Genomic DNA, 27,469 nt, shown 5'->3' with positions numbered 1-27,469 from the left:
CATAGAGAAGAAAAAAAGATCAGAGACTCGCTGCTGACATTAGTCACGGTATAGGGATGGGTGAAAATAAAGGAACAACCAGATAATGATGCTGAGAATCATGTGAGATGCGGGGTCTCTCAGGTTCCATGCGTCTTGGTATGGAGCGGATCCTTTCTGACATGTCCATCAAAAATCTCCCATGGGCGTTTCATTTGACAGAATCTGGTGACTGCGCAACATATGATTTGATACCCTGTTGGTCGTGTATGTGAGCTCCAACAATCCCCAGTTATGTATTCAGATTTTCTAGCCAAATTGCAACAATACCAATGTTTCATACTAAAACAATCTGTAATAACACATTTAACCGTAAGATAAGAAAAGAAAAATATTCCGTAAACTATAAAAGTTGTCACTGTACTGTACCTCGAATGGGATGAGATCTCGCTCAGGTCTCCGATGCTGCCCTCCGTCGCATGACTAGACAAAATGGCAGACGCGTAGCCCTGTGGTAAGTACAGTTTCCCATGATCCTCTTCTGACGCCCCATCCTCATGGTGCTCCGACACCCAGGGGTGTCCCTGCTCTCCCATCCTTCCCTGCAGCAACACCCGGGCCCCAGGGGCCATGCAGGGATTAGTGTCAATGCCGCTGTCTGTGGACGCCCCTTTGATGTAAGTGAGGCCCAACATCTCCGGGTCCATCAAGTCTCCAGAGCCAAAGTGCTTATCGTCGCTGTTGCTGGAGGCATTGCTTGACAGAGTGTTGCTACTCGAGTGGCTTGAGTTTTTATCACCCGTCTGGAAAAGAGACAGAGACAGAAAGCAAGGAATACAGTAAATCCGATGAGGCCAAGCAGCGGCTGCAAATCATTATTTATGGTTGTTTTAACATGCTTGGAGCACCAGAAGGGAGGGGTTTACCCATCAGGGTACATCACATGTTATATGTCTCTGAGGCAACACTCGCCGATACCATCAGACTCACTGAGAGTCACAAGAGGAAATACAAACAGAATATTGAATACTGAATGTTACATACTTTGTTTATGAAAGCTTAAAATCTTGTAAATCCACATGAGCTGACCCCCCACATCAATTTAAAGGCTGTATATAAAATTTTAATCAACTATGTTGCAATTGCAGCATTGCAAATCAATCTGTTGACCCAAAAACCTTGTGGCCTGGGTTAACAGCAAAGTTTAATTAAATCAACTCTGGCCTCAGGGTTGTGACCTGTCATCTTTTTTTCATATGATATGCTAAACCCTGCTGAATTATGGAAGCAGCATGGATCACATCACATCAAAACAACTAAATGATTTAAAAAAAACAAGCTCTGTGCATTAGGAGGATGGCTTAAATTCTTATCCACTGGCTAAAATACAGCATTACCTGCTGAAAGCACTGAAAGGAGTAGTTAGCTGTATGTGCCAGCCTCAGCATCAAGGAGAAAGCAAAGAGAGAGCACATGGGCCAAAAAAGAAAGAAAAAAAAGATAAATGAGATAGCGGCAAATAGATAGAAAAGGGGATGAGAGAATGAAACACTTAATATATTCAACCTTCGAGTCAAATGTGTCCTAGAAAAGTGTGACACAATCACAAACGGTGACGAGAGGAGGTGCCCGTTAGCGCGCTGATGAAGGGAAAGTGATAAGTGCAAAGAGCGGCTAGAGGGGGTGACATGAGGTTGAACACCCCAATTGAAATGCTGATTGCTGCAAATCCCATAAACAAGGACAATCACCCTGATTCAAACAGCGATGAGGGCTAAACCAGGTCTGACAGTGCAGAGTTAAGCGGTGCAAAAAGCTCTACTCAAAACACAGCACGAACACACACACACACACACACACACACACACACACACACACACACACACACACACACACACACACACACACACACACACACACACACACACACACACACACACACACACACACACACACACACACACACACACACACACACACACACACACACACACACACACACTGTGGAGGCCACATTAAACTTTCAAACATTGGGCCCTTCAAAGCAAGTTGATAATGAATTTGGAAACACTTCCATGACATGCTATCTGGGCAGCTGTTGTCAAACCGAAATGAAAGTAGGTCACTAACTTACCCTGGATAGCTTGTTGGGTGAGTCCTTTCCTCCTTCCCTTTGCTTCAGCGGGTTCAGGATCTTGGTGGAGGGGATGTGCCATTTGGCCTCTGTGCACCAAGAAGAAGAAGGTGAGTGTGGAGAAGTAGCAGGTATGAAGAGACAGCACGAATCACAAAAAGCTGTAATGATGAAAGCCACATGCCTTTTTAAACAAATACAGAATTTCTTGATGTTATGAGCACCTAAATCAAGACCACTTAAAATCCAAGGAAACAGACTCACCAGCAGATCTCGTCCTCTCAAGAGTGGGCTCTCTCTCCCTGTGGACCTCCCCATCTCCCCCCTGGATGTCCCCTGCATGCTCATGAAGAATAGGGGAGGGACACCTGCAGAAAGAAAGAGGAGTGAGCTCCGTGTTGTAATCAGAGAAAGGCTTCAACAGATTTATCAGAGACACACAGCAATTAGCTCAAGATCATTAAAGGTCGAATCACTTGAGCTCATAATAAAATAAAGAAGCAGCCAGACATCGCTGACAAGGGACTTCCTTTCATTCGACTCTCTTGCGCTCGACAAAAAGGAAAAGCGACACGTTTTTTCAGAGCTGGTCCTAATTAAAACTTAAAGAGCTCATAAAGGTAACAGGAGATAAACGGAGGCAACGGTGTCTCATGATTTCTTTACTCCTTCAACTGGAGATCAATGGGCCAGGCAGCATGTTTGCTGTTCTGCATCACAGCAGCTCTGACGGGGCAGTGATCCCTGGGAGTTCATTGCACTTTTGAGGCCTCTGACAGAAAGGCAGCAGTGCGGAGCTAAGCCTCTTGTCATGGTCTGTAACCGCTCACAGACAGACATTGGTCTCTGATGGATTGTGCTCATGTTAAAAGCTCAGCTTGGCATATGTTACCCCTATGCAGCACGCGCTGCACAAATCATTATATGACTGAAAGAGGGAAAAGGAGCACAATATTGCAAAGAGATCCATATTGATAAGTACTGTAAAACACAAAGTGGTAGCCACAGTCCTTTTGGTAGATGCTACAAGGGTTCTGTCAGCCCAAGTCTCTTCCTCCTGCTCTCTACAGAAGTTAAGTTTTGTGATTATCCTCATCAAAAAATCCTTTTCTGTGGCCTTCTCAAAAAAATTGGAGCCATTTTCTAAAATGGCACTTCAGTTGCAGTAGGAGATACTAAAGGACAAGAGAGAAATCTTTGTAATCACGTGTTATTATTCTTAAGTGAGTTTAAATCTGCAGAACAGAGGAAGTGTTCATTTATGATTGAGGTTCCCTTTGAGTTCTTATCAATAAAATCATGAACCCAAGGCTTTGGGGTGGTTGAAAAGAAACAATATAATACATTTTGATTGAAAAAACACCAAAACAAACTCATACATTAAACTCCTCATCCTCCATCATCTTCTCTCTTAAAATTACTAAATGAGAATGTGGCATTAGACCACGGCAGGAAAATTTTTATTGTTCTGTTGAAACACTTCCTGCAAAATAGTGTTACAGCTGGTCAAAAGTGCCTTGATGGTTTGGTCGTTTGGTGTGGAAAAATTGCTGTCATTTTGCAAAATTGCAAGTTGTTAGAAATAGCGCTGGGGTTGATTGGAGCCACATTCATCACGTCAGAACCGCATAATCCTGGAGGGACTACTTATGAGGCTGTTTTAAAAAAAAAAGAACATAAAAAAGGAACAGTGCTGTGGACCCATACCCATCGTATCCAGGCTGCTGGGACCAGGTGCTACTGCAACAGGGCCCTGGATCACTGGAGGAGGACTGGTTACTGGGGGAGCTGCGGTAGTGCTGGTCTCCCTTGTTACATGAGGTGACCTGGGGATTCTCAATATCCTGCATTGTCCTGCAGAAACAGATGGGTAAAAGATATACAAAGGTTAAACACACTGCCATTGATGTTCAAAACCTGGGCTGCATAGGACATAATTGTACTGTATACATTAAATTCTAGGCTGCATCTAATTGCTCACAATTTCCCAGAGCCAACTTAATGTCTTGAATTTGCTTGGACCAACAATCCAAAACTAGAAGATATATGATTTACAATGATATATAACAAAGAAAAGCTGTGATTCCCCCACTTTTGATATGATGGAACCTGCAAATATTGGAATTGTTGTTTCATAAATGGTTTAAAGGATTAGTTGCAGTGCCGTAAGGAGATAAAGTGGGTCATCTTCTAACTGGAAGGTCAGTGGTTTCATGTCAGGCTCCTCGTGACCGCACGTCGACATGTCTTTGAGCAAGAAACTGAATTTAAAATTGCCCCTGATCGCTGTGCCATCAGTATGTGTGAGGGCATTTGTCTGAATGAGATGTATGAATGTGTGTGCAAATGGGTGAATGTGGTAGGAAGGGCATCACACTTTGAGTGGTGGAAACCAGAACAGTTATGTAAGTGCCAAAATGACCATGTTTTTTAAAAAATTAAAAGTCTCGGATGGCTGCGTGTAGCGTTTTATAATTATATAAATGTATTTATTAATTAATATTGTGTTTTGCGGTGTTGCTTCATTGTAGACCTGTATGCAGCCCTCTTTGTGACGCTGTCACTCACTCACTTTCTTGCTCAATCGGCAGCACCGGTAGAAATCATGCCCACGTCTGTGGCCCCTTAAAACACCCGTAAAGTAGATGTTATGCTAAGCATAAAGTTCTCAGCAGGCAGGCAAACCTCAGGTTAACGTCAGCTCTACTCTGTAAGTACTGTTTGCGTGTGTCTCCCCCCTCACCTACTCACGAACTATCAGCTCCAAAATGTAATCTTCTGGAAATACCCTCCCAAGTTATGTACCATGCTTGGTGAAACTCTGTCCATTTCTTTTAAAACAATCTTTATACATGATGCATGATTGAATTTAGACACTTCAATTTCACAACAAACTTGGAAATAGTCTTTCCCTCCCTGTCCACTGTCGATGACTGTATTACCGGGTGTCACTCCAGAGAATAGTCATTGCATGTAAGCACCGTGGAAAATCTCTAACAAAATGTAAGAACTGTCAGTGAGGGAGAAAGTGTCTTGTTCGCCAAAGACAAACAGCAAAAGGAGATTAGTTATGGGAATAAGCCTCAGTGAGAGTAATCCAGATGGTGAAGCCCTGAGTGCATGTAAAGAAAAGGAAGTAGCTTCTGAGTCTTAGAGGATGTTTGAGGCTTCTGCTTTACACAAACCTCGACTCACACATGATCTGTTAAGAAGTTAAGTCATTTATCTCCTTTGACCAAGGGTTGTTCACTGTCCTCCAATAAGTCCTGACCTGGCTTAATATCTTAAGACATGAGGTTTCTTTGCGTACTTTCACGTGGCCGGTCTCCAGTCTGAGGTGAAAAATAAACGATGGATTCAAGTTATGTCTGCTGCCTGGAGGCCTTCCTTTTAACACCGAATACACCAAAGAAGGTGAGATGACCAGATGGAAATATGATTGCAATAACACAGGCCGGACGGCTTTCACATCTGTGCCTCCAGTCTCTATAGCAACACACTCTATACGGTTCATACCTGCTCCTGCTTAATTTCCTTATATATTTGGACTGGGTCTTTATTAATTTGCTTCCAGGCATGCATAGAGCAACACCCAAAGATTAGGAATGTTCAGATTAATCTAACAAAAATAATCCAGTAGAACTTCATTATTTCAAAATCACATTATGAACATCCATTCAATAGCTGACAAATTCTTGAGGGGGGTTGCGCACCCGCTCCTCGCCCGGTTCAGAGCACAAAATGTATCAAGGTTTATTCCTTACCGCAGCAGCCTGGGTTTAAATTCGTCCCAGGCCTTTTGCTGCGTGTCATCCCCTCTCTCTTTGCTGCCTTTCCTGTTGCTGTCAAAAAAAAGGCAGAAATGGCAAAATACTATCTAAAAAAAGGAGCTGACAAATCCTTTGCATCAGCCCTTTCTGCTTTGTCATCAGGTTTCCTTTTGTTTAGACCTCCATGGGAAACTCACCAAACTGTCAGTAACTCAATCGCAGCACACATCATCAAACACTTGGGCCAGATCGCTACATTTCCTCCTTGGCTGAAGTGTTAGTCTTCTCTGCTGGGTCTCGGCACTTAGATGTGAAACAGCAGCAGCTGCTTTTTATTCTCCTTCTCTTCCTCCTTTGACTTAATGTAAAATTCTCTCTGCACTGAAATAACAGTTGAGGCCGCAGAGATTAGCAGTCCGGTCTCAGTTGGTTGAATGGTAGGTGTCATATTTTACTGTCCCAAATCTGGATTCTGCTCAATGAGGGCGGGATGATTTTTTTTCATCGTGGTTGCCAAGCTACAGCTACCCCCTCCATATAGCCCTTACAGATGAACCAACTGCCATGTTTGCATTTGAGATGGATGTAATTCAGCACTAATAATTATATAAAAGTGGAAATTATTACGCCAATGTTTTAATACAGTTTTAGCCATTGCTTAGGTCAAGTTTGTTATCGAACTACTACCACTTTGAGTGGGAGACGCTGGGGACCCATCAACCGTGTCTATTTCAACCTCATACTTTTTACTAACAATGATTTTCCATTAATTGAACTATTTATTTCAACCACATTCATTTAAGACATCTATTAACCATCAGTCATTAGAATAATCTGAGCTATTAAACTATGTTCATCCATTAATTTTAGCTCTCTATTTCAATCTACTATGATTTAACAGTAATTGTTTACATTCATAAACTCCATAAACTTGTACATATTCCTGGCAACTACAGGAGTATGTGCTGTTTGGAGGTCACTACTACATATTATCTACTTTCTCATCTGCATGTGCACACAAAATTAAAGAAAACACGACTTGTAAAAGCGACATGCTTTTTTTTATTTTTGTTTTTGATCAACTAAGCTTCACGTTGATTTATTTTTGTAGAATATGTGACTGTAAAATATTCCCGTCCTCCCTCCTGGCCTCTTCCAGCCCCCTCCTCTGCTCCCTCTCCCTCTGGGGTGCTACATATCGTGGTCCAGGAAGAGCGCTCTCTTTGTTTCTGTAGTAATTGGATGAGATGAGCCGAGCCGTGTCAGTGTCCCCATCACCTCCTCCTCAGCAGGGTGCAGGAAGAGGGAGGGAGCGAGGAGCAGGAGGAGTACAGAGAGAGAGAGAGAGAGAGAAAAGGAGTGAGGGAGAATGGACTGCTCCCACTCCCAGGAACTCTGATTAGGCAGAGAAGGCGGCCATTATCCCAGTATAGTCGGTACAGGCAACACCAGGGGGGGTCGGTGTGACACACTGGAAAGGTTATCATGACTGTAGGGGTTTCATTAGAATGAACAAATCACTGCTTTACATGGCTCAATGGAGATGTCCAAAAGCCTAGGACCGAACAAAGTATGGCCTTACCATCTAAAGGGAGATGAAAGTGAAGCGGTGAATACATTGGACTAAAATGTTCTATTTATACAGTATGTATGCAAATAACTGAACAAAACAACACCCCCTTAATGTATTACTTCAAAGATATTATCTCAAAAGGATTGGACCTTTTGAGTGTCATGGTGTTTGCTCACAAGCTTTCCTCTGTCGAGTTTTAAAAAAACAAACCCTCCAGTAGAAAGCTTGACTTCCAAAAATGTCTCAAAAAGCATAAATCTGTTCATTTGTTTTGTTAGATTTTTTTTATGTTTGTTAATAGGCAGATAATTTAACTTTTTGCAGTTTCCCCCAGTGTGTGATAATCCATATTAAGTAGTGTACAAAATTTCTTCCGTGACGTAGATACGTAGTAGTGTTTTATAGTCGAGCGATATATCTTCTCTGATGCTATAATAAACCTGTTTGGGAAGGAGTGGGAGTTAATGATTGCAGGTTTACAAAAATGTATATTTTAATTCATATGAAAAACTCTGATTAGAGGCAATATACATAGCTGTATATAGTATTTATATTTTGTACATACCTATTGCCTGCTCTTTTATGTTCTGCTATCCACTTTGCTGCTGTAACACCCAAATTTCCCCATTCCGGGACGAATAAAGGAATATCTTATCTTATCTAAAACAACAGAGAGAGAGAGAGAGAGAGAGAGAGGAAAAAGAGTTTACCTGGACCCATCTGGCAACTTCCGATCAAAGGAGGTGCTTCGTGGGATAGCTGCCTGGTGCTGCTGAAGGATCTGCTGGCACTGCAGGCGATCGGGGCCCTGTGTTGGCGAGCCTCGGGATAGCGGTGGACCAGCAGCTGTGGGCACACGGTGCCAAGTGGTGTTTCTCCTGAAGGGTGTTTTGTACTCGCAGGGTGTTCCCTCGCTGTCGACCTTGTACTCCACCATGGGTATGCGGTACAGCTCGGAGCAGCCCCTGAGGAAACAAGGGTTAAAGGTCAGCGATGGGGGATGAAATGGCTGCAGTGGCAAGTATCCCTGATGATAACAGCCTCAGCTCACCTTTTCATCTTACAGGTGTCTTTTTCAAAAAAAATGTTTTGTATTGCAATTAGAAGATTTATCTTGGACAAAAGCATTTTGATATTTATGTAGTTGATATAGTTTACAATATTACACTATTCCTAAATTATGACATCAGCACTGTGTACGACCCTGATCGTCTCAGTAAAAAGGTGTGTGTGTGTGGGGGGAGGCTGACACTAATGCTGTCAGAAATATTTAGCCAGAGGCAGACATCTAGATGTGTGCACACATGCCTGCACATGGACAACAACAAGCAGACACACAGACTTGCAACAGTTGAATGTGCACACATAGACAAACACATCCGAGATACCTGGAAAAACCGTCAAAATCACTTTACCTTTTTTAATAGAACAGAAAATCTTAGCCCGCAATCAAATCTCACATAGGTCTCCCCAGAGTGGCTCTACATAGGAGGTTTTTCCTCCGTCCATCTCCATCCCATTACTGCTAACAACACTGGAGATCTGTGGGGGGACACAACCTGCGATGCCATTTCATGCGACATTAATCTTTGGGGCTGGGCGGAGGCTTGATGTGTGTGCTTGGAAGGACAGGGTTTACAGGGTGGTGGATCGGGGTTAAACAGCCCGGGTGCTTTGCTAACTCTCCAAAGGCATCTCAAGCATGACCCTAATGATTACACTGCCCTCCCCCTCCAAAGTCGATATTCTGGGATCCATTCGGGGGGGGGGTCCCCTACATGTACACACAGAGGAACATGAGGAGGGTGCAGTGGTTGATTGCAAAAGCTGCGGTGGAGGGGGCGACTAATCCCTCTCAGAGACACCCTTTCATCAAACTGGGCCATGGGTGGCGGGGCTGTTTACAGTCAGCTTCCCACCAGAGCTGTGGGTGTTACAAGATCTCACTAGAAGACCATCCTTCACTTATCACGTGTCTCTCACATCTGGTCGATGTCAACGCCAAGCTGGCCTCATCCATGATGAAGGGCCGTCAATGGCGTGCTCTACGTCCGCCACATCTCACAGTTTACATAATGCATTGACTATGTAGGTAACATGCATCGCTGTTTTGACACATGGGACAGCGTAATGAGTGGCATTAAAGCCACTTTCATGAATGGAAACGGAATATATGTGAACGGCAATCTCTGGAAAATGTCCAGACCCCATTTTCTCTCCAATTTTCAGTTGATGTCTGAAAATGGCATACATGTACGATGAGCTCAGAGACAAGTGATTTAAAAGATTAAAAATCTGTATCATCTACTTCAATTGCCATGCCAGAAGAAAGGGAGGCTAATGTAAGAGTGTTAAATCCTCAACTATTGCTTAAGTGGTTTTTCAAACAACACTGCCGAACCTCTCATTACCTTGATTAACTGTGTGTGTGTGTGTGTGTGTGTGTGTGTGTGTGTGTGTGTGTGTGTGTGTGTGTGTGTGTGTGTGTGTGTGTGTGTGTGTGTGTGTGTGTGTGTGTGTGTGGTCATGCCAGGTTGCCGCACATCATTACTCTCAGAATCGGCTAAACCAAACTAACAGCTTGTCAACGGAAAAGGTCTCAGCTGCTGTCTCTTGCTGTGACTTTTGCACCAGAAGGACGGAGAACTGACAAAGTAGATTCCTCTTATGATCCTAATGTTCTCTCCCAGTTCCCCTCAAGCTTAGCTGGAGGTGGAATTACCCATCGCATTGAGCTGATGTAGGCGGAATGTGCTTCTTGTTTGTAACGTATAGGGGGACTATACGACTCTGTGTATAAATCATGGAGAAACAGCAGGAAACTGGTGTTTGGTCAACACTTGAAACTGAGCTGGAGGCTGGTGGTGGACGAGACGCTGTTAGACACAGCCGGCCAGCCACGAGGAGAGGAGGAAGCCAACGACTCGTGCTTCCTCTTGATTCCACCAAGAGCTGCTGTTTCACTCTCCGGGCTTAATGTGAGGGGATGGAAATAGAGAACATCTACAACTTAAAACTAACATGCAGTCAACTGAAAATACAGCTATGCTTGACTTATTGGAGGAATCATTTGACAACACTATCGCCACAACTTGGCGAAATGACTAAAATAACGTCAAGCGCTCAGCTCAGTTAGAGCCTGTTGGAGGTGAACAATCAGCTCCTTCAGCCATTGTCTCCTAATGAATTACAATAGATCAGTGTGATAACAGGACCTTAGACCTCGGTCAGAGAGCTGTCACTCTAATGACATGGCCAGCGACTGAGGGACGTGCTAATCCATTCCCACAGTCAGAGTCCATGTCACAGCAATGAGCCGCAGAGGTTGTGACCTCCACCAGCCCTTTGCTGACTATTGTCAAGAGGTTCATTAAATAAGGGGTGCTCAAATGTGCATAGGTTTGCAAAAAAAAAGGAAGTGGAAAAAACAGAACCTTCTTCTAGGATTTGTTTGCAAACTGATCTAAAGGAAAAGAAGGGCTGCTGTGAATGATGTGAGGGGATTAAGGCGAGCAATTTGTGATGCAGGTCCTCCGAGTTTTGGTTTAGTGGAGCTCTCTTTCACAGGGTGTCGGCATGGGAAGTGAGAAATCCAGCTTAACTTCGGGCCAGATGAGAATCCACGATGACAAGTCCGATGACACTTCAAAGGAAAGGTCACAAGTGGCCTTCTGAGTGTCACAGGCACTGCTCATTATCAGCGGGGGTCTGGTGCACGTTGAATCCATTTAGATTCAGGTTACCCACCATCTCAAACATAATTCTTTGTGATGAAAACCCAAAGAATTTACAATATGTTATAATACAACACATAAAAGAATGATACAGATGCTCTTTTGTTTCTGTTGATGTTAGCGCGTCTTGTAGAAATCATTCATTTGAGTCCGTACTGCACAGATCCTTTTGTTTAGACTAACATCTCTGATGACCATATACCAAAACATACAATCACTGCTATGTTCTGTACATTGCATTCCTGTTTCAAAGAGCTAATCTTTTTCATCCTTCTCTCATTAGTTTGATCCAAGGCTAACATGTTGAACTTGTTTAAAAGCCTTTCTGAGTGATGATGGAAAAGCCTCTGGTATTGCACTGGGCTAAAACCACATCCTGCCTCCAGTGTAAATACATTCAACACAAGGTGAAGCTAATATTAGAGCCATATCGTCTCAGGGCTCAGACTGAGAAGGGTAAACTGTTTAAGGAATAAACAGCTTCGGGACATTTGCCACAAAACAGTGCTACACAAAATGTTCTTTCAAAAGAATTCCGTTCAACGCAGCCTGAGCAGCCGGATGACCCTATCCGTCCTCAATGAATCACAAAATTTATAAGACTAAATAATTTTTGGGGTGACTTTTTTACAACAGTTAAGAGGAAACACTCCCTCCACTCTCCCTCCATGTGCTTATGAAAACATTTTTGCTTGTCATAGTAGCAGTGTGGAGCCAGGGTGCATTGTCTGGAGGTCATGAGACTCTTGTCCATTGTTGTTAGACTAACCCCCATCTCTCTGGCCACAGGGGACTGACTGGGGCCGTCGGGCCCCTGCAGAATTCCTTTCCTTTGAGATAATAGTGGAGAAACTGGAGCACTTATTGTTGACTGCAACACTTTGGCGACTCAAAAGACGCAGCAGCTAAAAGAGTTGAGGGTCCTCGAGATTCTTCACCTGACCTCTCACCTCTTGGTTTGTTGGAGCCTTGGTTGAAAATTTCACAGGACCCTTGGAACTTTTGGTTCTCATGGGGGCGACGATGAGAAAGCGTATTTCGGTAAGATGGAGATATCTCAGGGTCGGGCTCAACACCACTGACCAGTATGGTCTTCTACCGTAATACCTACTAATCTGCCACATGCATCTGTTAGCAAATGCCTAATATGGGTCAAGCTCAGTCCATCATGCTTCTTACTGCCCGTAATGGACATGAAACATGATATAGTGCATACTTCCGTGCACAGTGCTATGTCGATTGTGCATTTTTAAAACAATCTTTTATTGGCTGCCTAAAGTACCATAAGAAGCTTCAGTGGTGTCACTCAAATCAAGCCAGATGTCTTCCACTGGCACAGAGACCACGCCAGAAAACTCATTCACCGAATCCCTCATCCTGTCACCACATCTCGAGGGAGCAGGGCATCACTCGTCGACACAGAAAGAGTTCTAGAAGATGCTTGTTTTGTCGGCTCTCTCCTTGCCTGAACTGCGATTATGATAGTATCATCGTGTATCATCACAGATCGCGGTAAGAGGATTAGAAGTCGGTTCAGCCAGAGAGGCTGCTGTGTTGGATTCACAAACGAGGCATGTTAGCCCACCATCTGGGAGAGCAAATATGTTACTCCCCTGCTGCCAAATCAGAGCGCAAAGTTGAAACACAGTTAAACATGTGACCACCATTCAGTCTTTCACACATATACCTATATACACACAGCTGTTTAAGATTATATCAGTCTGAATCTTTAGCAAGGCAACATTATTTTCCACAAATATACATTAGATTTAATCCTGTATACACAGATCTCAGCCAATTTAACCACCAGCGATTTATCAGAATTTGCTTTTAATTTTAGCAATTAGTAAACAGCATTAGCATTACAAGGAACATAGGAAATGGGATTAAATGGAGGTTTTTATCGCTGCACACTGTAAAGTCACTCTGCTGTGGATATCTGTGAGAATCATTTTCATGCTACACAAATCTGTCAGCCAGAAGCCCAGGCAAAACAAAGATGCTGAAAGTGTGAGTGATGAATATGATTTCACAGACAAAACAAGCAGATGTGCTTTCAGAACAAGAATTTTACACAGACCTTCATCTCTTCCCATCACAAAAGACTGTTTGAAACATGGTGCCCTCTTTTATTTCGGGGATGAGGGAATCTTCCCATGGGTGTGTGTCCCTAAAAAGCCAAACACTACCATCCTAATTGATGAATATGAGATTGGGTGAGGTTACAAAAAAAGCAATCTGCAAATGTGAGCTGTCAGACAATGGCAGCGAGAGTCGAGCCATTAATCAAAAGGCTCCTCTCATTATCATTAGTGGGAAATGCTGACTGTCCGTGTCCGCGTGACTCCACAGCCCTGCTGGAGTTTTCTACCGCTACAAAGCCACATCAATACAAAGAGAGACTCTCCTCCAGAGAAAAACAGCAGAACAACATCAACCCTGCTGCAACAAAACCAGTACGTAAGCATTTCTTTGTGCTAATCATCTCAAATATGAGAGCAAATGTCAAGCCAATTTACCCCAGTTGCATGGGAAAATCCGGCTACTTTTTTGAGGAGCACCTGCTTCTCTGTCCCACTAACCACAGCACAACGGCCCCGTTTCAACGAAAATAGTAAGTCTGCATAGTTTTGCGAGCATTGTTAGTCTTAAGTGTAAGAATTCAGAAGAATTAAGAGGATAAAGAAGAGTTACCTCCGTGGGGTGCCGTCTTCATGAGGCTGGATTATGATCACTTTGACAGTGACAGAGGTGCGCAGCAGGTCAATCATTTGCTCATGGGTGAGGGTAGCGACAGCCACCTTGCAGATCTCCACCAGTCGGCTGCCCTGCCTCAGCCCCGCCTTCCAGGCGTAGCCAAAGGGCTCCACGTCGGCCACGATGCCCTCAAAGTTGACATGGAAACCGAGCTGTCCGAGGCCGTTCCGACGCAAAGTCATCTCTGACGTCTCACAACCTCTGGTGGCGATCTGTAAGCAAAATGACATACATTTAGGCACTATCAGCAAAACTGACTGACTGATCCACTCATCCAGACATGAAGAGACTTCAGTAGAAAACAAAGTGCAACCCATGAAATAGGCAGTAGATTTTACGCAATCACACTGAGAAAACAGAAAACAAGCATGAGATGGACAGAGCAAGACAGGAAGTTGAGTGATCTTAATATTCCTTGATAAGATATTTCCAAGCCAATGTGGTATATTAAAGCAGTGGGCTTCAACAGTATACAGTCTGGGACTTTTTAAATGGATGTATATAGTATGTACTTCTCATGCGTACAAATCATCTCCTAAGGCAGAGGTGCACATGCTTGTTTGTTTGGCTCCTTCAAAGAACCCTTCAAGATGGAAGTTAATAAGAGGATACTTCACAGATCTAATGGATTCAGCCCAAGAGCTCCACAGAGACTGTGAAAACACACATGCTCTGCATAAAAAACACACACCTTTCTCTTTGGAAACCAGCGGCCTGTAGGAGCTGCATGGGGAATTAGGATCTAACTACACAGACTTGTCCACATATCTCAGTCTAACAGTCAGAATTAATGACTTGGAAGGATTTCGGAGAGGAACTTTTATACAGAAACAAGTAATCTGCATCAACTGGCAGTTTATGATGATCTTCGACCCCCGCAGTTCTGCAGACTCTGGCCAGAGACTTGAGACTTGACCCGTGGACACTTGTTGGACAGTGTCTGCTTGTTTCGTTTTGCGTTCTTGGATGAAACATAAAGTAGGCTTTTCTGTCCAATCGTGCGCTTGGATGCAAATGAAGTTGCTCGCTTTGCTCTGAGGATGCTTGGCCTAATCCTCTGCTTTAAAGTAATTCAGGTTCAGCTGAAGTTCAGGCATTGCTCTTGCTTCAGAAGCAACATTTTAGCAAAACACGCAAGCACCAAAGTGCGTTAAGATAAAAGCAGGCAAATGCAGACTATGTTCATATAAGGACCAAACACAGCACGTTTGGACAGTTTCCTCTGCTTTTTTCTTGTGACAACCGCTGGAAAAAAAAACCCCACACCGCATCCAATGAGCTTTAATCACCCATCAGATTAGTCTTGGTTCAGTTGTAGGTGACTGCCTCCATTTGCCTCAGAGTGGCAGCTGGCTTCAGGGACACATTAACTCAGTCTCCGGCCTGTCAACACTCAAACAGATTCTCACATACTGGCAGAAATCCTACCCCACTGTATGACAAGGGACCCGAGAAACCATGATGGACTGTCAGTGTCACGCGTTGACACCAAATAGCAAACAAGCCTAAAACTTAGGAAAGAACTCATCCTGTAATTTGGTTCTAGCACAGACTCAACCTCATTTTTGCAATAAATACCGACCCCAAAATTCAGTTTTCAAGGAGAGAGATAAATCTAGGGGAGTTAGATGACCCGCAGACGAAACTGTTCCGCCTGAAACATCAAGGGCAAAAGAACCTGAAAAAGTGAAGTCCGGAGGCTCTCTGGGGGCAAGTTCTGGAAGTAAATGGCCCGTGTGAGAGAAAGACATTGGCCTGGGTATTAGGGTCCATGAATCAAACTGCCTTTTGTTAGAAATCCATTCGGCCTAAATAATGGCTTTCTAAATGCCTTCATCAGGAGCCTTTATCCAGTTCAACCACAAAATTAATTTGCCCAGGTTCTGCTCCAAAGGGCCCAAATCCATAATGGCTGAATCTTACAGGACACTCGTAATCTACCCGAAAAGGTTTGTGGTCTGTGAAGTTATTTTGATAGGGATGGTGACGTATGGGTGTCCTGCTGACCAGTGCTTCAACACAGAGCCTGATCATGGGCTGTAACAAATGGCGGCACAAAACTACAACATTTGACATCAGAAACAAACAGTGTCAGCTTCAAATCTGTTGTCAAGTGGAGTTTTGTGCATTTATCCTCAGCGAGAGATCTGAGTCAGAAGTAGCTTTGACAGTGGCTTGTGATTATCTAAATCTGGGACAGGGCCTAAATGTGCTATGGCATATTTTTTGGTGAATAGGGGAAGAGCAGGGCAATTAATTTGGGTCAGCAATCATCGTTAAACCTTTTAACATCACTTCAGGTTTACCTGATTTCATTTTGCCAATTTGCATCTTCTGTCACTGAAATGTATTCTCATTAGCCTGTATGCCTACTGATGCATAAAGTACATGAAGAAATGTGCACACGCACGGACACAAAATGGAGGAGACTTTGACTTTGTTCGGGAAGCCAAACCCCAAAAAAAGAAAAAAGCCCAGCATCTGCGGCTCCCGAGCCGAGATGGCTTGTCTCATAAAAGCCGAACACACGGCCACCAGGCTCAGCAACACCCTGGAGAGCAGGACTTTATCACAAAGCTTTTAGCTGAGCTCTCACACTCGGCTTTTTCTGTGTTACAGTGGGCAATCTGTTCACATTACATCACAGGTCCGGCAGCCTGTAAATCCCAGCAATGAAACACGATTCGAGTCAACCTCTGGGACATTTAGAAAAACACATACACCTTTGGGACGAAGTATGTGTGCTCAGCTCGTTCCCAAACGTCGTGGGCACGAGCGCCAGACCCCAACTTATTAATACTTATACTGAGCTTCTCCTGTGAAATATCCCTCACAAATCCCGTGGGTAAGTGGACAGTCACTGTGAGAGGAGATTAGCATAAAGAATGAGGAAGTGGTGTCCTTTGGCTAATCACAAATGCTAATGTATCCTGCTCTGTCCTTCCTTATGACGAGGGGAGTAGACGCTGAATGACATCCCTGTCCTTTTTAAGATTAATTATGGTAAATACTTCTACGGGATCTTGGGGTTTTTGAGGTGGCTGGGACATGCAGAACTATTGTGCCCACCTACACATTTATTTTACTCATTTTTATCAGCTCCTCTGAAAATAGTTAATTTCAAAATGTGATGATTATAAAAAAAAAGTGTTATTATCTCTGCGCGACGTTATCCTCAGAAGAAGATTGTTGTTCAGGATTTCAACAGGAAATGGATTGTTACTCCAATGTCATTGGACGCAGCCATGATTTTCTGGCTTGGGTTTGTTAAAATTTTTTGGAGACTGTTGATGAGGCTGCCAAAGTGGGACTATGGGGGATAAGGGGATGCGAGTGTGCAGGCAGGGAGAAATAAGGTCATGCGCCGCTCAGGTTTGGATTTGGGGATTTAAACTCAATATTATTTCAAGAAAACAAAGGACTGCCTGATTAGAAGTTCGGTAAACAAATGATGGAAACTAGAAAGGGAAAAACAAGCCTCGGTTGCAACACAAGGAGTGGAAACAATGCATTGGATGAGCATCCGGACAGAGGAACCAGATGTCGTTTTTTTCTTTCTGAACTTCGAGATACTGCACCTAACCCCCAAAATCATAAAATGTGACCAGAGTGGTACAGATGGCCGAGGCAGACCTAGATGGGGAAGAGAGGACTTGGAATAAGTGGGTAATTCTCTATAGGAGTGAAGAAGTCTTGAGGCCAAGTGTCCTCTATTATTAGTCTGTCAGACCCAAATAATGTGTTTCCTCTCCTCCCCATCAAAACTGGGTTAGCGTCCTGTTTAAGCTGCCTCATCCTGTACCTGCATCCAGGCAACACCGGAATAGGCCCAAATCACATCATCGCTAATCTTTAATTCCATTAAATGTACCGTCTGTACAGGGAATGGCTCTGGCTTTGATTTTTTTTGGCGATAGAGTTGTTGTGATGTTTCATAATGGTTTGTCCTGATGAAGAGCAGGACAACATCGTCAACATCGACAACTCTTTGACCTAAACGCTTGACTGACTGATGAGCCAAAGACCAGCAAAGAAAGCTAACAACAGGAGGTCTGTAATCCTCTTTAAATTCACTATACAGTTTCACATTTAAATGACACTCCTGTCACCAGGTGAACAGGAGGAAGAAGTAAGGAAAACAAGTGGATTTCGGATTATTTCTCTCACAATGTTGTGGGAAAAGGCAATAAGAGGAAGAGAAAGAAAATAAAGAGTAGAAGCTCAGCGTAGAGCTGAGGCACATGAGGCTTGACAGGATGTATATAGGTTAGGCAAGCAACAGTTCTGCTGACTTGATGATGAAAATAAAATAACAAGCTTTGTGGGAAGTAGTAAAGCTACAATGGCAGGAGAAATATTTGCAGAATGTATTGTTTCGCCGCAGAGGGACCACAACTATCCAAAAGTTAAATGACTCACTGCACCATTTAAGGCAAAGGCAGCCATTTTACTTAACATGCCATGCAGTTTATGTGTGAAACACAATTATGTTAGATTTGCTGGGCAATTCTTATGACAGACTATTATTTCCTTAAAATAGACACACAGGCTGTGTCTTTCTCATTCTTAGATATTGGTACTATGACTTGAACCAAAAGGTTTTTCATAAATTAACAAAGCTGTGTGTTTCTGTATTATTAGTTCCAACCTGGGGTTGGAAATAATTCAATTCATCAAAACAGTTTTTGACACAGCACTAGTTTGACAACTTAATTGCCATTACTGTAATTTGCACAATATATCAAAAATAAACTGGATGTCAAACTAAGATGAAACCCTCAATTAACCACACACAGTGTAAACAGTTAATTTCTTTCTCTGTGAGAGGGAGGCAATGTTTTTAAACAGATTTTCTGTCTTTTGTTCTGTGAATTCTCTTTGTATGCTACGATTTGATACAGGCAATGCAGACACTGGCATGAAGTATACTACAGAGGATCATCTGATCTCTAATCCATCACACACATTAAGACATTTGAAATGAGAGAGATTATCATAAGCGGGTCTTCAGGGGTCTTACCTCTAGTCTTTGCACCATCTCCCTGATGTCTTCTCCACAGTTGTCGTGGGCGGACAGCATGATACACTCCCCGCGCTCATAGAAGATCTTAATGCTCATAATCCCTGAGGTCCATCCAATGACGTCGCGACACGAGCAGTTGAAGACCACGTTTTTTGAGTCCTCCTCAATGAGGACGATGAACTCATTGGATATGCCGAGCAAGCAGTCCACGTCCATCGACTGGCCGAAGTCCCGGGCACGGACGCTCCAGGTGATGGCCCCCACACTGAACAGATGTGCATCCTTCCTGGGTTTCACCTTCTCCTTCTTCTTGGCCCCGAGGGTGATGAAGCTGAATTTGACAGCAGAGTCAATGGTGGCAGTGCTAACAAAGTTCTCCGCCAGGTCCTTCAGGTACTCCTGCCGCGTGCGAGTCGCCATGGCTCGGAACTTCTCCGACTTGTGTGCGGCATTTTCTCCATTGATGACCTTGGCAAGCAGGAAGTCCCTGAACACTGCCGACTTTGGGAAAGTTACAGATTTGGGAATAGGGGGACCGAACGGAGGCACGTCTTTAGATCTGGACACAGCCACACTGGAAAAAAGGGGGAAATCAATAAATAAAAAGTGTATTGGTGACATTAAAGAGAAAGTTAAAGAGGTGAAGGTGTATTGAACTGGATGTATAATGAGCAGCCATTTGAAGTGTTGGAATTACAGTATACGGCTTGAGATTATTTCTGTTGGAAAGACTTTCCTCAGACTAATCTTGCTCTGTTCAGTAAATGCTATATTATTAACAAGAGTCGTCATGACTTCAGAAGCACTCGAATGGAGTCGTAAGTCATAATTTCAAGGTGTCTCTGAAGATAATAACTGTATCATCACTGAAACAGATCAAAAGCGCCTTGAGACTCCCGCACATTACTATGAAGTCGTGACAGAAACCACAGAAAGCACTCAGCAGGCTATGATTATTATTCTTTCAAATTAAGTGCTCATAAAAGTTCATGAAGAGCCATTTGGCACAGGGACATTAATGCAAAGCACATCAAAAGATAAACACATTTTCAGTAATTGTCTTAGGGTATTAGTGCACCTCTTATCATACAGTGAAGTGTGCTAATGCTTGGCGGTTTGACTCAATGCCACCAAATTCAAATGTTGCTTTTCTACCCTATCCTCCTGGATTTTTGTCAGCTTTTAGAAAGCCTTGCAGACGTGGTGCATGCGTTTTCTGTTTACCTGTAGCAGACGTTGTCGGTGCAGGGGTTGTGGACTTTGACGATGACAAACACATGTTGGAAATGAGAGCGGATGTGTTTTGGGGTGAACGGAAGGGCCCCGGGCTCCTGAAATACTATGGTGACGATATCATTGCCAATGTGCCTCTTCCTTAACAACTATTTAAAAAAAGGAGAAACAGAGTCAAATACAAAAAGATGTACACTTCATAAAGGGTGGAAACAGTTACATTTCGGTTTTAAAATCCCATTTATCAAGATTAGGGGGAAAAAGCATCTCTTACAAGCAAAAGTGGGATTATGGAAGTTTTGCTGAAGGAAGGCCTGTTGCCCTTAAGTGAGATAGTCATTTTTGACAGCGATCTGCGGTACACCACTTGAGAAATGTAATCCTCTCCAGTCTGGAAGCATTCAAGTGTCGCATAAGAAAGCTTTTTTTTTTTCATGTACTGTCTGTGGCATCTGTATAAGCACTACAAGAAAGAAAACAAAGCTTTTACAGTAGCAGGAAAACAAACCTGTTACCTTGCAGGTTTACTCACTGACAGAATCAGAGCTCCATGTTTTGAACTTAAAATGTTCAATCCAAAATCAGGAGAAGAGGTTTTTAGGGAAGAGGAGTTACATTCACCCCAATCAATTTAGGCTTTTTGGATGAAGGAGACACATCCTCCCAAACCCAATTCAGCCTGCTTGCATTGTTGGATTGTGCAGATACTTAACCTCATGATCCGGCTGGTTCAAAGTTGCCAATGAGGGTCAGTGAGAGCCCAGAAACAAGCAGGATTTGAGGCTTCAGAGGTGAATTGGGAAGGACGAAGAGATGAGTGGGGCAAGCTCTGCTTGGGTTTGCTGGAAGATTACCACCAGGGATTAAATTAAACTATCCCAGTTCATGAAACCACTGCAGGTTTGTACCCACAGGTTTGATTATGGACTCAAACAGTACTTCCATACAAGCAGCGCAGAGACTTAGATGAACCCCAGTAATCGTGGCTTTTACCGGGCCATCGCTCGCTAGTCCACCGCTACATCCACTAAATTCCACTTTGCTAGTGCAGACAGACACGTTGCCGATCTAATACCTCGTCAGGTCCAGCCCCTGGGGACGCATTGATTAAAATCCTACTGTGGGGCACCGTTACCATAGCAATTCTCGTGCTTTCAACTGATAGGTCATTACCGTGGCAAAATGAGCCTCTGGGGAAGATTGGCAGGAGCCAGGATTGAAGATATCCTAAGAGGAAGCTGCTCAGGGAATTGTTACCACTATTAGATACCAGCCCACGATACAGAAAAGCAAACATGATGGTCTGCTGGAAAGAACAGGGTGCAAAGTGTGGAGTTTACTGACCTGCTGTCTGTTGTTTGGTGTGTAGGGGAGCATGGTGGACACGTGGAACATCAGCTCGTAGTCCTTATAGGTGGTGTAGAGAGAGTGTGTGCCTGTGGAGTCGGCTGTAACACAGGACAGCGCAGTCATGGTCTCAGACCTCATTACAAAAGGCTCTTGTATTATTTAAGATGATGATGCAATTTGACAGAAATCAAAATGAACATATAGTCTTAAAAAAACAAATTACAGCCACCAAAAAGCGATATGAAACAAAGCAGAACATCTGCACTCAGCAGGATCTAAAAGTGTGTGGGCTTGCACGTTGTGGATGTTTAGTTTGGTGCGTGTGTGATGTGTTTTTATCTTACTCTTGTTATCCAGCTGAGCTCTGTACTTGGTGAAGCCTTTGAGCCGCACCCTCTGGCCGAGCAGATCCAAGAACTCCTCGAGGGCCGGCCCGGCGCTCTCGTTGTTGTACATCTCCTCTTCTGTGCTCTGTCCCGCCTTGCAGTAAAGCACCCCCACCTTGTGCTGGAAGCTCAGCTGGAATGAGAAACACAAACACATTTTGATGTGAGACTACCCCCAACACGCACGCACGCACGCACGCACGCACACACGCACACACACTCGGTGAGTAAGTATCATTTCCTGTTGCAGAGATATATTGCGCGCCACACTTATACATACTGTACATTATGCACTCAAAAGCAGGGCCCACTTTCCATCAAGTCACAGCTAATGTGAAGGCATTCATAAACCCTTCTAGGAGAGAGCTGAGATTCACATTCGTGAAACCAGGCTATGAACTCTGAGGAGCTCAGAGCAGGGCATAAATCAGGCCGAGCTAATAGCTGCTACTTAAGAGCAGCTGTAGAGCAATGAGGGAGTGAATTACAGAGACATAACAGGATAGCTTCGGTTTATGGCGGAGAAAACTATAAACTGCCTGCAACAGCATTAAAAAAAAAAGACCACCCCAAGCAATACTGTTGTTTGGCAAAGTCCTCACTGTAGCCGTGAAATAGAGGCACAGAGCAGCAACAGCTCTGCTCTCCAGACCTCCCCACTAATACGAGTAATAGTCTTAATTCAGTCAGCAAAGAGCACCACAATAAAGTCAGATGTCTTATTCACAGGGAGGACTGTTCACAGACCCAGACCAGACGACCAAATATCACAGGGTTTCACTTCGAGAATTAATATCGAGCAAGAATTGCAGGTCTGATGTGAACTTGTCTCACAGGGAGACAGGAAGAGATGATTCTTCGTGTATGGAGAGAGCAAGAGCCCTCTCCGCCAACATCAATCTTTTATTCGTGGCATTTATGGCTTTTCAGCTCACTGGCGCCGGCCAAAAAAGGGGAGAGAGTCAAAGGAGAAAATACAGCCGGAAAAAAATAAGCCCCCTGTGTTTAGCACCTGTTGCCCAATATTCACAGCTGAGGACAGCACCTTCATCTTGACCCAGGGTCAATGTGTCGATACGGCAAGATGAAACAGGTTTCCTTCTATGTGAAAGTCAGTGAATGGTCTATATACTGAGACAAATTGGAATTGTCTTTTTCCTCAGTAACAGGTTATCAGTTCCCGGTGTGCCCCTGACACTGTTGTCATGGTGACTTCCTCTCTCAGGCTGTCTGCTCTGCACTAAAGCTCCTGCGGTGCGGCAAAGCTATTATAGCATCAAGCCCAGTGGAAATGGCATGATGTGCAATGATGTGGTCTTCTATTTTTTATCCTGCATTATATGGGCTCACTTAACCTCCTGCTCCTCTTAACAGACTGGCCGACGGCAAGGACAATCTCATTGCCCTTTGGTGCAAATTTTTTGCTGCCTGAAAAGTGCAGGCGCATCGGGGCACATGACACATATACGGAGGAGTAATGCTCCTGAGGTGAAGCTCATCTCCCAACAGCCTTCGGTGTCTTTTTTGGTGGCATCAGCTTCGGATAGAGCAGCCCAAAAAAAGCTGTATATCTTTTAACGGATCAGCGATTAACTCGAATACTCCCCTTACCAAAAATCTGAACAGAAGTTACTAGAAAGGAGTAATTGTTATCTCTCTTTATAAATCTTTCCCCCTAATGTCCCCCCCCCCCCCCTGCAGGGTATTGAAAACTGTTCGCCCCTCTGTAATGATGCAATGATGGAAAGATACTTAATGGGTGGATCGAGAAATGAGGACAATGTCCTCCCCCTGAGACGCACCTGGGGGATATAGCAGTGTCCTGACATAACACACAACATCACAATGACATCTGTCCGCACTGCAGTGTCCCGATGCAGCAAACATCCCAAAACAATCAAGCAGCCCTTTAAACACAACAATCTATTGCATTTTTGGGTCAGAAATGAAAACAACATCCAAAAGAAAGGGAAGTGGGGAATAAATGAAGGGGAAAAAACTCAACATCATTTCACTGAGATAATCCTTGAGTTTTAATATAATGACACGGGACTGATTTCCATAAGAGAGAATAGAATTTTGCTCGGCAATACCAGCCTTGGTAGGTGGTAGATTACTCTCTGGAACATGTGGAACAAAGCTCACTTAAGGCTGAATTATACTTGAGAGCTGAGCTGTTGCTGTGGAAATCGGCACCGATAAAGGCTTTACCCGCTGATCATTGTAAGACTGTGTCGGTAATTGGTCCATGGTATTGTCCGCGTTATTTTACAAAGCACTGCAGAGAAACAAGTATCTAGGTGAGGAAGACGGTAATTTGTTTAGCGTTGTTGAGAAGGAATGATCGGTGGCCTTTCTCCTCCCTGCTCAACGTCGTCTTTACCGTCATTATTATTTGCAGTTACATTTTCTAGAGGCCACATAGACACCATCAGGCTAGACTTTATCTCGTCCACATCCCTTCAATTATTATGAAGAATTATAAATTAAGGCTCACAACAACATTTTAAATTAATTTTTTGACACTGATGCTGCTGATAAACTGTTTCTATAACAAGAATTCTGTCACTTTGCAGATGTAGGTCTTAAGATAGAAACCACAGATACAACAGTATAAATCAATGGCTTTCTCAAGAAAAATGTATGATTTCTATCACCTAAAATCCCATCTCAGAATCTAATGAACTGCCTAAAGCTTTTTCCAGTCCATGTGCACACGGTCAGTGCTCCGTGATCTACAATGCGATCTAAAATACATTCACATATGCTCTGTTCTCCTCTTACGTTCCGGGGGTCATTGCGGCGGAGACTACAACACTGCTCTCAGGGATATTCTTTCTGCAGAACTGATCATGAGGACATTGTGAAGGCTGTCTCGCTCCAGGATACTCTCACTCACCAGACATGGTTTCTGTTCACACCAAAAAAGAAACCCCTTCACACGCACAACTACGACAATAGGGGGCTGGATAAAGCTTTCTACATGCTGTGGAAATACAATGATGCACTCCAACAACTCAGCTGTAGTTCACCCTGTACAACATCAGCTTCCTTACTCTAACACATTGCAGGGGGGGGGGGCAAAAGTCCATCTTGGTTAAGAAGAAGATCACGGGGTGGTTGACATATTAAACATTTGTATGGCTAGCATAGAATGAATGATTAAAACAGGGGTGTATAAAAATACTGATGTCCAAATATAAAACTGGCCTCCACTGGGCGTTTGGTTTGAGGTCTGCGAGGGGGAGTGCCAGTTGGAGGAACTTTAAGCCCCACTTAGCCTGGGCTCTCCTCCTCTGAAAGTAGTTTCTTACATTACTTTATTGCCTTTTTTCCACTCCGTGTGTCAGTTTCGGTCAGTGTCTTCAGACAGTCTCTCATAGCAAAGGCATGGGGAGTTGCACGGCAGGTGAACAAACTCCTTGAAACATTTTCTTAGAGCTCTTACTTACAAGGCTACTTCCTGATTTCATGATATGTGGTGTCTGTCATCATTGGAGTGCATTCAAGAGAGGACGCTACACTGCTCTTGATTATGTGTGTAGCAAAATCTAATATACAAGCGGGACATCGATGACACTCTCTTTTATAAGAGCCTTCCCCCTGTCAGTTTGAAAGATGGATTCGTGCTAACGAAAGTAATCAAACTAATAAGCAACCAATTCTCCCATTGTAAGACATGCAGTGCAGCAGCAGCTAACCCCCCCCCCACACTCATTTCCATCTTGCAGTTTCATTAGATGAGAAAATAAAGGCCTTAAGATCAGACAGTGAATCCATCTCTGACATCTTCACCGTCCAGCCAGAATACAAAATCACTCGCTCTCAGATGAAGTAAGTTGTCAAGTGAGTTGGCTTGTGTCTGCGTGTCCTGTCTGTTAGCAGGAAAAACTGTGTCAAAGTAGTCGATGCAGGCCACAGACAGTGTGGGATTTGTATTGATTCTATTTAAGTGTGATATTGGCTTATGCCTCCACCTGGGAGCCTGTCGTCATCTATAATAAGCAGCACACGTGTGGAACAAATGCTCCTATTTGAAGTTAATCCCCAGGTCTAAATCAAATCTGTAATATTAATAACCATACAAAGCATAATTTAACTGATATGTAGCAGTGATGGTTTCGAGAATAAAAGAGAAGATTTATATCATATATGCCTCGTCAGTGTGTAGATGCAGCCAGCGGCCAGTTAGCCTGGCTCTGTACTCACCCCCTGCTCGTCCAGTTTCAGGAGCTGCTCCGGGACCTTGGGGGAGTTGAGGGCCAGCCGTAGACACTGGATATTGAGCTCAGGAATGACATACTCGAGCACCTCTTTCAGGGGCAGGCCGCGGGCCGTCCCGTGTCTTGCCGTGGAAGGAATGGCATCCTCCAGGATGGCTCCACGGAGTGTTGTCAGCTGTCAGGAAAGAAGACAGTCACTCAGTGAATTAGGTCAAATGTTTGTCAGGTGTCCTAGTGTACCGCATGGTTTATTTCTGGGTATCCTCTTATACACTACATAACTGATGTGGAATTGGAGCAGATTGGATCCATTTCATCCTCCAAAATGTTGGAAATGAGAACCATGCTGACATGCTGGCTCCTGTGTTTGCCAGTCATAACATCCTTTTATGTTGTGGCTTATTATTTAGAGCAATGGCTCCATTACAGCTCCATTGGAAGGCATTTAGAACTCAGATTTGAAATAATTAAGACAGGATAACTGAGCCCAAGATGTTAAGTGGTATTGTTGCTGTAAAGACCATTAATGTTCCAGTAAACGTCAGTTTACCCAAACAGCTTCAAAACACCCACTCTGAAACCCTGTGTTGTTGTTTACAACATAGCAGACACATTTCCATCCATAAATCCCATTTCCATTTAGACAGCCCGTGGACACGGACGTCAGCAGTCAATGGCTGTCCGACAGAGAGGCTTTCTGAAAAGCAGATTACTTAACAGACTCAGAGTGGAAGGGAGAGTGAGAGTGGGGCCGAGAGGCAGGGAGAGTACTGAGGCTAAATGATAGCAGCACATGCAAATAGATGCTCCACTGGTTGGGGAGTTAAAACATTGTCTGCGTGCTACTTGCAGGGGTACCATGACCCAGATACATTGTTCTATCGTGGGAGTGGTGCTTTGGACAAAGAATGGCACTAGATATCAGTGACATTACCCTGCCTGACACATCTGGGGGCACCTGAATTATTCAATGGATGAGACCACCCAGCATCAATCAAGGAGAACTTTCTGTAACCACCAGGGACCGTGGGACCGTGCATCTCAGTTTGTGGATTAATCATGCTGTGTGTGTGTGTGTGTGTGTGTGTGTGTGTGTGTGTGTGTGTGTGTGTGTGTGTTTATGCATGTGCATGCATGACGGTGCGTGAGCGAGAAAGGGTGAGCACACAGCCTCTGATAGTCTGAGCCGACTGAGTTACAACTATCACAGAATCGCCGGACACATTACGGAGCTTGGAGTAGATTTGGGAACCAAGAGCTGCGAGAAGCCTCCTCTTGTTTTCGGGAGAAGCATTCCTGGATTCTTG

At 43.8% G+C, this 27,469-nt stretch overlaps 1 protein-coding gene across 5 annotated transcripts in view; it reads right to left on the bottom strand.

Moving 5' to 3' along the window:
• Positions 1 to 27,469, bottom strand: part of LOC118283511 (signal-induced proliferation-associated 1-like protein 2) — a 78,668-nt gene that overhangs the window by 15,852 nt on the left and 35,347 nt on the right. For all 5 annotated transcript variants that reach the window (XM_047334915.1, XM_047334914.1, XM_047334913.1 and 2 more), the window contains exons 4-14: positions 26,149 to 26,337; positions 21,898 to 22,072; positions 21,548 to 21,651; positions 20,195 to 20,352; positions 18,968 to 19,544; positions 13,885 to 14,159; positions 8,167 to 8,421; positions 3,821 to 3,967; positions 2,378 to 2,481; positions 2,114 to 2,202; positions 409 to 782 (exon numbers count right to left, since the gene is read on the bottom strand). In XM_047334915.1, the coding sequence (XP_047190871.1) occupies positions 409 to 782; positions 2,114 to 2,202; positions 2,378 to 2,481; positions 3,821 to 3,967; positions 8,167 to 8,421; positions 13,885 to 14,159; positions 18,968 to 19,544; positions 20,195 to 20,352; positions 21,548 to 21,651; positions 21,898 to 22,072; positions 26,149 to 26,337 (2,447 nt within the window). The remainder of the gene's footprint in view (positions 1 to 408; positions 783 to 2,113; positions 2,203 to 2,377; positions 2,482 to 3,820; positions 3,968 to 8,166; positions 8,422 to 13,884; positions 14,160 to 18,967; positions 19,545 to 20,194; positions 20,353 to 21,547; positions 21,652 to 21,897; positions 22,073 to 26,148; positions 26,338 to 27,469) is intronic.

Source organism: Scophthalmus maximus, chromosome 10 (genome assembly GCF_022379125.1).
Source record: "Scophthalmus maximus strain ysfricsl-2021 chromosome 10, ASM2237912v1, whole genome shotgun sequence".
Lineage (NCBI taxonomy): Eukaryota > Metazoa > Chordata > Actinopteri > Pleuronectiformes > Scophthalmidae > Scophthalmus > Scophthalmus maximus.
This window is presented reverse-complemented; position numbering and strand designations above follow the sequence as displayed.